Source organism: Myripristis murdjan, chromosome 9 (assembly GCF_902150065.1).
Source record: "Myripristis murdjan chromosome 9, fMyrMur1.1, whole genome shotgun sequence".
Lineage (NCBI taxonomy): Eukaryota > Metazoa > Chordata > Actinopteri > Holocentriformes > Holocentridae > Myripristis > Myripristis murdjan.
In genome coordinates, this window is record NC_043988.1 from 8,393,061 (window position 1) to 8,405,099 (window position 12,039).

The 12,039-nt window shown below is 43.8% G+C and overlaps 1 protein-coding gene across 1 annotated transcript in view; it reads left to right on the plus strand.

Moving 5' to 3' along the window:
- Window positions 1-12,039, plus strand: part of tet3 (tet methylcytosine dioxygenase 3) — a 38,563-nt gene that overhangs the window by 21,296 nt on the left and 5,228 nt on the right. Inside the window, 8 exon segments of the mRNA XM_030059398.1 lie at window positions 1,099-1,189; window positions 3,530-3,623; window positions 5,035-5,243; window positions 6,903-7,053; window positions 7,749-7,838; window positions 8,783-8,920; window positions 9,433-9,787; window positions 10,367-12,037. Coding sequence (XP_029915258.1) covers window positions 1,099-1,189; window positions 3,530-3,623; window positions 5,035-5,243; window positions 6,903-7,053; window positions 7,749-7,838; window positions 8,783-8,920; window positions 9,433-9,787; window positions 10,367-12,037 — 2,799 coding nt within the window.

Genomic DNA, 12,039 nt, shown 5'->3' on the forward strand with positions numbered 1-12,039 from the left:
AACAGCTTTTGCTTTATATAGTGCCTCCACACACACCACACCCTACAGCAACAGCCCACGTTGTGTGTGTGTGTGTGTTCGTCTGCGTGTGAAAGCACTGGTAGATGTTGCAATCACATTCTGATGCCTTGCCTTCAACAGGATAGCTTGTTGAACAGATATCTTATCACTTTCACTGTTAGTCACAGAGAAGAAGTTGTCCTTACAGTTTGTCCAAAAACACAGCAACAGCCATCCAACTCAAGCTTTAATCCCAACTCTAAACTAAGAGATCTACTTTCTAAGGTTTCTAACCCCATAGACCCCACCAGACCTGCCACTGAAAGAAATTGAAGTGGTGTGAGCTAAATAAAGAGGGAAGAGAATAGAGCAAACTGCACCTTGTAACACCTTGCACTTTCACACAAAATGAGGTGAAGAGACACTTGTTAACTTCAGCTTGAAGTTAACAAAAACATAGTGAATAAAAACATAGTAAACTTAGGAGGACTCAGGAAAGTTTTCCTTACATCTTTGACTTATGACCGATATCACTGACCAGTTTGGTAGGTAAAAAACATAATAGGTTGTCCAAAGAAGACACTGGGGGCACTGTTGCAAAGACTAGCACAGAAAGGATTAAAATACAAGTATGACAGGATAAATAGTTGATGCCACTGTTTCAAGTAACTACATTATGTCATCATTTCTCAACTTAAAAAAGTGCAATATGTATTTGGTATTAATGCTGACATCAACTCATAATAATAGAAAAAACAGACTATATTACAGCTGTGATTAAGTAGATTTCAGTTTGCTTCGTTGACTGGCTGAATATTACGAAATTTAGTAGATCATACAGATAATTACAAATTATAATCCACCGTAGCATTGTGCTGTGGGTGAAAATGTGTAGTGTTACCTCAGTGTCGTATACCATGTCATTTGTCATTGGTTTGAACATGTTGATGTTAGTTTATTTCAAAATGTAAATGGTTACTGCAGTGACATTTGCTATAGTGCTTATGTGAAGTATTTGAATCAAAGTCTTGTAAAACATTCAGGTCCTGCCAAACGCTGTCATGTTGTGTCCTCACTTTGCACTGTTTCTATTTCCAGAACAAATCCTGGAGAAGGATGAAGGGCCCTACTACAATCACCTGGGATCTGGACCTACTGTAGCCTCCATACGAGACCTGATGGAGACGAGGTGAGCCTCCTCTCCTCTCCTCTCTGGTTTCATCTCTGCCTTGTCTTCGTCTTCCTCTCTCTCTCTCTCCCTCCCTCCTTCTCTTGCTATCACTCTCTTTCTCTCTCTCGCTGCCTCCTCCTCTTTCTCCCCCTCCCCTCCTCCTCCTCTCATTCTGTCCTCAGGGAATCCTTGACCCAGAATCCAACCGGAGGAACAGGAAATATCAGCATCATCAGCAGATCAGAGACAGAGCACAGGAGCAAAGAGGCAGCAGCAGACGATAGCTGAGAATGAGAGGAATGAGGGAGGAATAGACGAGGAGGGTTTGGAGATCAAATCACAGAGACAGACAAAGAAAGATAGACAGAGAGAGAGACAAGTGTGAGGCAGTGATAGTGCTAGAGAAATGGAGGAAAGCAACGAAGTAACACTGGACATTTGGATGGAACTGGTCCATGTTTTGTGCACTAAACTCAAGCTCAGTTATTTCTATTAAAAGATCACTATTTCTATTTTAAGGCTGAAACTTGGTAATGTGAAGCTTGTAATTTAAAAATAAATACATGTAAAGCCTAATTCACTTTTATTACACATCAAGCTTTATTTTGCTACTGACTTAAATTGAAAATGATCTAAGCTGAAGATGAAATCCAAGATGACATTCAGCGTTAGTTATCTGGACCAACAAATCTACTTATGCCACATGCAAAATAATGTGTGGATAGCCTCATTAAGCCAATCTAATAAGATCAGAGGATCAGTTGTTGTCAATTTGTCTGCTGTGCAAAAGAAATCCTAAGCAATAAACAGATTGAGCTAGCTAAGCACTGCATGTTTAGAGGCTTAATATTTATTCAGTTCAGAAATGAAGACTAGCTAGCTCCCCTGCTGGCAGTTTTAATAAGCAAAAATAAACAAAGTGCAGCTGTCAAGCTCAATGAGGAATTTGCTGGTTGCAGAATGACTAATTTACTAAAGCTTAACAGTGATCAAAGGTTAATTTTTAACAGTTTTTTCAAGAGTCCTAATTTTTTATGTTTGTCCATGGTATATGTTCATTAATGTACTCTGTAGTGTAGTCATTTTTCCTAATTATTGTCCTCCATGGAGGCAAAGACATCAACACTTAATATACCCAGCAATTTTATGTAATTAGATGTCTCATAATAACTTAATAAACACTGTGCTGAAGCTTGGAACCAAAAGAATTATCAATTGAATTATCATCGCTCATAATCCAGGAGTCTATTTTGGCGCCACACTAGGACTGGCTGTTATTCATTGTGATGCTGGATTTCAATAGGACCAATGAGTCATCTATCCCTAGAAAGGGCAGCTTGAGTGGGGGGTTGTCAAGCCAGAGCCCACGCTTTGTTTGCTTCAGAGGTGACGTAAAACCTATAGCCCCCCTATAGTCCCTGGGTGACCTTTGACCTGGCCCTGACCCCAGCAGGCCACCCCTGTGGAGTCAGAGCCTACTCCTTTCCCACTTTCTCAGCCACCTGCCACGCCATAGATGCTCATAGCTGATGCTTTCATACTGACAGGTACTAAGCCAGCGAGAGGCAAGACATGAACCATGACTGAGCATCTGACAAACTCAGACCCCTCCCAACACCCCTTTTGATGCCACCGCCCTCTTACACACTCCCCCACTCTGCAAACAGTCCTGCAGAAATACACACATGCACACATACACTTAAATTAACTGCAAACACACAGTTATTTGCTCAAACACAAGCCGGTGTACACATACAGACACGCACACGCAAAACAAACAAAAACACATGTTCACAAAAGAAACTCACACTTGCGCATGTGCACACAAACACACAACCTAAGAGAAGGAAGAAGGCCCTGCAGCTGGCATTGTTTTGAGCCTGGTGGTGCTAGGCTCTGGTTTCAACTGCCATGGCTCTGTGAATCTCAGCAGAGCCTTGTGAACACTCCTCTTGGCCAGCCAGGACCACTGAGGTTGACTTGTCTGTCAGAGTTGACAAATACAGCTAATATAGAAACACGCAGGCACCTGAGAAAATGGCACTGTTTTGGAGCAATAAGGGCTAAAAGGAAAATTTAGTCTGTAATTGATGAGTGCTATCCCTAACAAAAGATGCACTCTTGAAATCCTAGACAAAAACAAATAAATCAACAGAATACCCCCCCCAAAAATGTGGCCTTGATTAAAAAAAGGAATATGAATTGTGCATCTTCTATAAAGTGAGACATGACAAACCCTCCATGCCCATGTGGTGGTAAATAATAAGTGCTGAAATGGACTCATGTAATCATACCGGCTACCATCTGGGAGGAGGCTTTTCAATTAATCTGCCATTTAAACATTCCCTTTCTGCACAGGTACGGAGAGAAGGGGGACGCCATCCGAATTGAGAAGGTGGTGTACACTGGCAAGGAGGGAAAGAGCTCCCGAGGATGTCCTATTGCTAAATGGGTGAGTAATATGGCATAGATGTCATGTGGTTGACATTTCTTTACCCACGCATTGACACACTGAGTGTTCAATAGTGCATGTTGTTCCTGTAGTATTTTGCTTATTTTGAGCATGTGCCTTTTCTTTCCTTTTTGTTTCTTTTTTCTTTTTCTTTTTTTTTTTTTGTTATTTTAATTTGCAAAAATGCTCCATGATTCTTAAGCTATCTTTGTAACAGCAACTCAGTTGAAGCCCCACTCAGGTGGTGAGAGAGAAAGAGAGAAAGGAGAGGGAGAGGCGTGGAGGGAGGTGTTACTAGGCTGCTGTCCCACCTGACAACAATGACAGCTAATCAAGGACAGATTTATGCAGTATGTGTTTGTGTATGTGTGTGTAATGAGGGGTCCTGGGGAACAAACTCGCCCTCAGACAGTAAAACAGCAGGAGGTCTCTCTCTACAACTGTCCAGCCTCCCTTATCTCCTCACCCCTCACACTTCCTGCTAATGACTTTATGGATTCAAAACAGCCACCCCACTGAGGGAAAAAGAAACCTTTAGTGCAGTGTGTGTGTCAGTGTAGGTGCATGTGAAACAGTGTGTGAGAGACTGCAGGAGGGCTGGGTATCAAAAAACGCTACCTATGATCCTTTTTGGTATAGATAGCGAAATGTAAGGAATCTGGAGTTAAAGTCAAAGAACTTCAAAGTACCCTATTTACACTGATTTTCCTCTACCATAAGGGCATTTAAATGGCATGAGTGTGGCCTGATTCTGTTGAGAAAAGCAGGCAGTATGTGCAAACAATTAAAAAAATGTTTCAATAGCATCATAGACAGTGTTTCTCAGAAAGGTATTGAAATTTGCCAGAAAAAGATCAGTATCAAGTTACCAGAAGAGGTCAAATTTCAGAGCAAGTATCAGAGCAGGTAAAATTTCATTTCGAAATGCTATATAAGCATGTTACCCATTGTACGTTGCTCAGTATTTCAAAGGTTTCGCTGCAGTGACTGTGTGTGAGTGTCTGCCAACTAAAGGTTACTGTATTGTAAGAAGAGGTCTTTATTAAAAGATATCCTTACTAACAGTCTGTGGTGAATTTTGTTTTCATTTTTATCAATTTATATATAATTTTGTATTGAAAGGATGATAGTAGCTTTGAGGTTACAGAAGTGTGTTTTATTCTAGAAGGTTTGAATCCCTGGATTAGCTAGAAAAATGTAGGTGGGGCAGGCAACTTAACCCCCAACTCCACCACCCCCATTGGCTAATGGTCAGATGACCGTGGTTGTACTGGACAGCTTGTGTGCCTACATGAATGTGAGGGAGGATGTTGCTGAAAAAGAGCAAGCGTGCTCCCTTGACTTTCTGTGAATATATAAAGGTGTATGGTAAGAATAAGTTGTAAATCTCTGCCTCACTGTTTTCTGTCAGGTGATCCGTCGTGGCAGTGAGACGGAGAAACTGCTCTGTCTGGTACGTCAGCGAGCAGGCCACCACTGTCCCAATGCTGTCATCATCATCCTCATCATGGCCTGGGAAGGCGTGCCCAGGGCCCTGGGTGACAAGCTGTACCGCGAGCTCACCGACACCCTCACCAAGTTTGGCAATCCCACCAGCCGACGATGTGGCCTCAACGATGAGTGAGTTACTGATGGATAATCTTTAACACCAGCTTTAACACTGCTTTGCAAGGGAGTATTTTGTATATCGGCAACATCATCTTCAAGCCATTTTCCAAAGCAATCTTGTAGGCTTTCATAGTATGTGAGGAACTGGAGTTTAGTCAGGGATTGTGAGGTAAATCCACACAGACTCTGATCACACACATTTTTATTAAGGAAACAAGACTTTACCCATGTTTTCCAGTCACAACACTGAGCAGTTCAAGTTTTAAGGATATAAGAAGACCAGCAAAAGTATCAGAAATGGCTTTTTTCCTTTCTCTTGTTTTTATTATTGATGGTTCTTCATGGCTCACAGCAGGGTAAACACAGGTGTTACTAATGACATTAAATAAGGTTCTGTTCCATTTTGGTCTAACCGAGCCAGGGTCCTTGTATTATTCATGCTGGCTCACTGGAAAGGGTGTGCTACACTTAAAGGAAACACAACCTTAATGTCATTAGTAACACCTGTGTTTACTTGGGATTTCATGTCTTAAATGGCTGCAGCTATATACCGGCAGTGATGTCAAGTGAAACTTTAACTGCACATTTCATACTCACGATACAAAGATAAGATCAATAGATAAGATCTAGTTAAAGGTTTCAGAAAAGAGAAAAGTCTTCAGCCTTTTTCTAAAAAGACGTCAAAGCCATCTGTAGCAGCTGATAATATAAATTAATTAAATGAAATAGGTGGATAGTGTCCCTCCAAATTGGTTGAAAATGTGTTAATTTAATCAAGTGCTGGATTATACAGAGATTGCTTTATTGCATAAAGTAGCATACATTACCCCTCAAAGGTTGTAATGTATTTGTAATGGAATAATAGTACTGATTATACATGTCATACCTCTTAAAAAATATAAGCTGAGTTGTTATTAGTCAGTATTGCATCTTTAGACAAAAAACAGTTGCACTCTTTTTTAAGCAGCAATGACTGGATAATGTAGTAATACAGTGCAATGGGCTAAAAATCCAACAAAACATGTCAGTGTAATCACTCACATGTTTTGTTGGATTTTTAGCCCATTCCAGGAGGCATTTTGTTACATTCGAAGTTATTACAATATCCAATAGTTCTTACTTTATCATTTGCTTCAGGCATCTTCACATGTCAGTCCTCTGAGCTCAGTGGTGAGTCACAATGGCCAGTAGTGGTTCAGTTGTTAGCTCAACACTTATTGGTGTCTTGCACAAAGGGCTTGACTGTGGATTGTTGCATCCTCTATCTGAGTATCTTTACTGAAGATCACACTGAAGTTAGTTGCTGTATTGTATGTTATGTTTCCATCTCAAAGTCAGCTATTTTGATCTGGATAAATGAGATTCATGGATCCCTGAGGGCTTTCACAGGGGTTCCCAGCAGTTCCCAGCAACATGAGGAATAGATTAATTTCACTACAACTTACTATAAATTCTCTCATTAGAGATTCAGCAAATTATAGGTTTCATTCTTACCAATTTTATCTCCCGACAAATAGTGCAGACAGTAAGACATTTCAACATTAAGTGAACAACAAACCATCCAGGTGTGTTGATGACAAAATCTTTAAACTGAGGGCACATGGCCTAATACATTGTACTGTGTGTGTGTGTGTGTGTGTGTGTGTGTTTGCTCATTGTCTCCCTCTGCAGTCGTACCTGTGCATGTCAAGGCAAGGACTCTGAAACCTGTGGTGCTTCCTTCTCCTTTGGGTGCTCCTGGAGTATGTACTTCAATGGCTGCAAGTACGCTCGAAGCAAGACACCACGCAAGTTTAGGCTACAAGGGGACCGCCCCGAAGAGGTACTGATGGACGCCTAGCTTCCTGTAGCCCTGAACATGACAAGACAATCATAATATTGTATATATGCTTACTTGGTCTACATGGTGTCTTTACTTTTTGCCAGTCATTGTCATCCACCTCTAATATATTGAATATGAATTTGTTTGAATCAATATTGTGACAGCTGAATGTCTTTATTTATTGTACAACTGATCAATTCTAGAATAAATACAGTCACACAAATAAATGTTGTGTGATTAATAAGGAATATTTATAACACTGAAGATGATGATGATGATGACCGGCATTTCTTAGTATTAATAATAGTAGAGGTAGCAGTCACAGGGTACTGGGTTCAAGGCGAGCGGTTTTAGTGTTTCAGAGTCTTTTCCACCTTGAATAAATTCTGGGGTAAACACTCTAGTTTGGGGGATTTTTTGCCTGAGCATAGTTCGATTTAAAGATACTTGATATAAGCATAAAAATCAGCTACAGGGTGCTTATTTTAAATATTTTTGTCACTATTGCCCATGAGAAACTCATATCAATCATATCCTAGTAGATAGCAAGGCCACATGTATTCATTCCAGCTGTCTTTCTATTGGTGTAATAGAATTTTTCTACCTTTGTAAACTTGAGTAATGTTCAGTTACTGTTGCTGACCTCTGTATTCTTTGTATTGTTCTGACCTGTGATCTCTGCTTTGCGTCATCAGGAGGATAAACTCAGGGATAACTTCCAGAATCTGGCAACCGAGGTGGCTCCTTTATACAAGCGGCTGGCCCCACAGGCCTACAGTAACCAGGTTAGTAGCACAGGCAAATACCTGTCTGTGGGAGAGCTCATATACACACATGCTGTACATGGCTGTAAACACATACATGCTGAGGCCTACAGCCTGGTGAGGATTGTAATAGTAGCTGTAACTCTTCAGCTTGTGGTCAGGTCAGTGACTCCCTCCTTCTTGGCTGCATAGGTTCCACGGAGGAGGTTTACATTGCTATTGCACTGCTGGAGCGTGGAGACACACTGGATGTCAGCATATTAGTAATGGCTGGCAGGTCCAAGTTAATAAACATAATGCCTTCTGCAGGCATGGAAGTATCTTAAATATAAATATGGTTGTGATGCACTCCCAAACAGGTACGATACTGAATTTGGGAAACACAGGTATTGCCATTCATAATGATGATGATCAGTTATAAGCACGCCCAAACAGAATCCGCGGGATGCATTTAGGTACACTGCAACGGTGCTGCAACACTATTGTGTGTTGCAGCACTATTGTGTTCAAATTCAGCGGAATTTCTGCAAATTTCTGCGGACTTTTCGTCAGAACACCACGGGCGCGTATTCCATTCGGGCCTGGTTATAAGTCATATTTATTGGCACAACACAATAAAAGCATGCCTAATGTCTTCCTCACTCACTCTGAGCAGTACACCAGAGGAAGACCTTGGTTGACACGTCCTAGCCCCTTTTGCTTCTATGTGGGTGTGTTGGATAGGGAGACCACTGAAAATAAGGAAAGAATCCACTGGCAGAGATTGCACTAGTTATGAGCTGGCCGCTGCAGGCTGGCTATGAACCTATTACACCTATGAAGTGGGTGCCTTTGAATATGGAACAAAATCCCAAACTGAGAAAGATGTAAAGTGACTTCAGAAGGATTTCAGAAACTGGCAAATTCCAGCTACCTTCCATAGCTATGTACTTTAAAGTAATGTTGGCCCTTCTCCTCGCTTTCAGTGTCAGACAGAGTCGACAGCTCCAGATTGCAGGCTGGGTTTGAAAGAAGGCAGGCCGTTCTCTGGAGTCACCGCCTGCATGGACTTCTGTGCCCACGCTCATAAGGACCAGCACAACCTCTACAACGGCTGCACAGTGGTAAGATGACTCTTCATACATTCAAATTAATTTGTAAGACATTTTCTAGTTTCTAGTATATCTCTTTTCTAGTATATCTGGTTTTTCCCTCACTGGAGATTGGCTAAATGTCTGGCAAGTGTCTGAACATTGTCTAAGATCTTCAAATCTTGTGACTGTACCATTGTTGGCCTTGACTCAATTTCTTTACGTTACGTTACGTTACGTTACGTTACGTCACGTTACGTTACGTTACGTTACGTTACGTTACGTTACGTTGCATTGCGTTGCATTACGTTGCATTACGTTACGTTGCATTACGTTACATTACGTTACATTACGCTAACTTACCTTATGTTACCTTGTTACCGTACTTAACCTATCTTACCCTACATTACTTATCTTACTTTAATTTATACCTTACAGTATTATTTTCAGCATATTTGGTGGAAAGACCCACACACATTGTTTTGCTCTAATGTTTGGAGCTATGCACATGATAACTTTCAGCTCTGTCTGTACTTCTCTGATAGGTGTGTACTCTGACTAAGGAAGACAACCGTATGGTGGGGGAGATCCCTGAGGATGAACAGCTCCATGTGTTGCCCCTCTACAAGATTTCTCTCACTGACGAGTTTGGTAGTGAAGAAGCCCAGAACCTCAAGATGCAGTCAGGAGCCATCCAGGTGCTTCAGTCTTTCCGCCGAGAAGTTCGCAAGCTGCCTGAGCCAGCCAAGTCCTGTCGACAGCGCCGCCTGGAGGCCAAGAAGGCTGCCTCAGAGAAGAAGAAAAACAAACTCCTGCAACAGGCAGGGGAGACGCCAGAGAAAATGATGGTCAAGACTGAAGTCTGCATCCCTGGCTCCCCACAACCCCAAGGCAATAAAGGTCAGTTGTTTTTTAGTTTGTTCTGTGTTGAGAGGTGTGTTTCTGAATGTTGCTCTGAAATGTTTTATTGTTCTCTTTGTCACTCCTAATGCACATTTGATCGTGTTCAATAGACCTGTATGAAATAGTGTGACTGATAATTCCTGAAGTTTGTTTTAACTCGCTTGTAGTTCAAGATGGCTGTGGCTACCTGCATTTGGACAATTCACCATGTCAAGCAAACTGTTAGAAGAATATACGAAACTCGTTTTCAAAGTACTTTGATGTGGTTGCATGTACTTTCTGGCACACTTTGTGCTGTTCTGTTTGGCAATTCCACCCATTTGCCACATATGTATATTTCAGTTCTGAAGAATGGGGTCCTCCTTGACAAAAACAGTCTCTAATAGAGGATCACTTTTCTCTGGCCTTTATTTCCAATAGAGTAAAAGGATTAAATGCATTGCCATTTCACTCATGTCAGTTGTTAAATATAGAAGCCAAATATTATGGGCCATATACAAACATCTGTAACATTCAAAAAAATGAGCAGTGAAGTTCTGTTTTTAATTTGGCCTCTCCTCTGTTTTAAACATTCAGCAATTGTAAAACAAGAGGTGAAACCCAATATAAAGAAGGAGCCCTTCAACGGATCCATGGATGGCTACCCTGCGCAGGCAGCAGACCCCTTCAACAACGTCTATTCCCACCCTGCGTACTATGCAAGAGGAGGCCTCCCTCCCACTGGCCAGCCCTCTGCACCAGGCCCAGTAAATGGCTACCACCCCAATCTGCCTGCACTGCCCTATGGCTACTACAACTACACCCCCAATGCACTTTTCCCCCCTCAGTTGAGGACCTACGAGGGCCGTAATAGCTCTTTGGCCAAAGCAGGCTGTAAGGCTGTCCAGGTGGACAAGAAGCCTGATGTTCAAAGCCTCCAGGCCAGACTCATCCAGTCCTACCCTAGCCTCCCAGAGCAGCAACACCCAGAGCGAACCAACCAACGCAGTGCTTACCCCCAGCTGCCAGACTACAGCCAGTCCCGCCCAAACTCTGTCTCCTCTGAGCTCTCCAACAGAGGCACCCCAGTCATCAAACAGGAGCCCATGGATGTGCCGGTGTATGAAGGCACAGCACTGAGCCAGACTGGTACAAACACATCTAGTACCACCCCGCAGCCCGCTGCCTGGCTGGGGCACAAGCCAAATGGCAGCATTGTGCCCACCAGCTGGGACGGGCATGTAAATCCTAAACCAGGTCCTCTAGCCTCACCCTTCTCCTCAGACAAGCAGCATTTCCACCAGCATCCCCAGCAGCAGCCCTCTCCTTACTCCCAGCAGTGGACCTCCTATCCTGGCTCAAACACCCCCATGGCCTCCCCTGCCCCCTCCCCATCACCCTCGCTCAAGATGCACCCCTCTCCAGCTCCCTCCCCACACCCAGGCACGCCACTCCTGGGAAACCTACACCCAGGCACCCCACGCCCTGTCACCCCACGCCCAAGTACCCCTCATCTAGCTATACCACAGTCTGGTTCCTCGCACTCAGCCCCAGGCACGCCACAGCCAGGCACCCCATGTCCAAGCACCCCTAACCACTGGGCCAGCCCTGCTCCAAGTCCCCAGCCTAATGCCTGGGCTATGGGGCCTGCGGCATACAGTCCTGTTTTGAAGCACAGCAACCCTGCAGGAGCCTATCCTGACAAAATGTGGTCCAAAACCGGGGAGAGTCGATGCTCAACTCCCCTGGGGCTCCAGGAGAAAGCCTGGAAGTCATGTGGAGGTTCAGTGGCAGGCAGCACCCCGTCCCCTGCCCCTGAGGGCCGCCTCTTCCCTGATGCTCTGCAGCAGTCAGACCAGGCCTGCTGGGACCCTGGCCGTGCTGAGAGTGATGTGGAGAGCATCAGGGGTAAGGACGAGGATGAGGTGTGGTCTGACAGTGAGCACAACTTCCTGGACCCCAACATTGGTGGGGTGGCAGTAGCACCAGCCCACGGCTCCATCCTAATTGAATGTGCCCGGCGGGAGCTACACGCCACCACGCCACTCAAGAAGCCTGACCGATCCCACCCCACCCGCATCTCCCTGGTCTTCTACCAGCACAAGAACCTCAACCAGCCCATGCATGGCCTGGCTCTGTGGGAGGCAAAGATGAAACTCCTGGCAGAGCGAGCACTCCAGAGGCAGCAGGAAGCTGCTCTCCTCGGCCTTTCCCAGGACGACATCAAAGCCCTCGGTAAGAAACGCAAATGGGGGGCTCTGGTGCCAGGG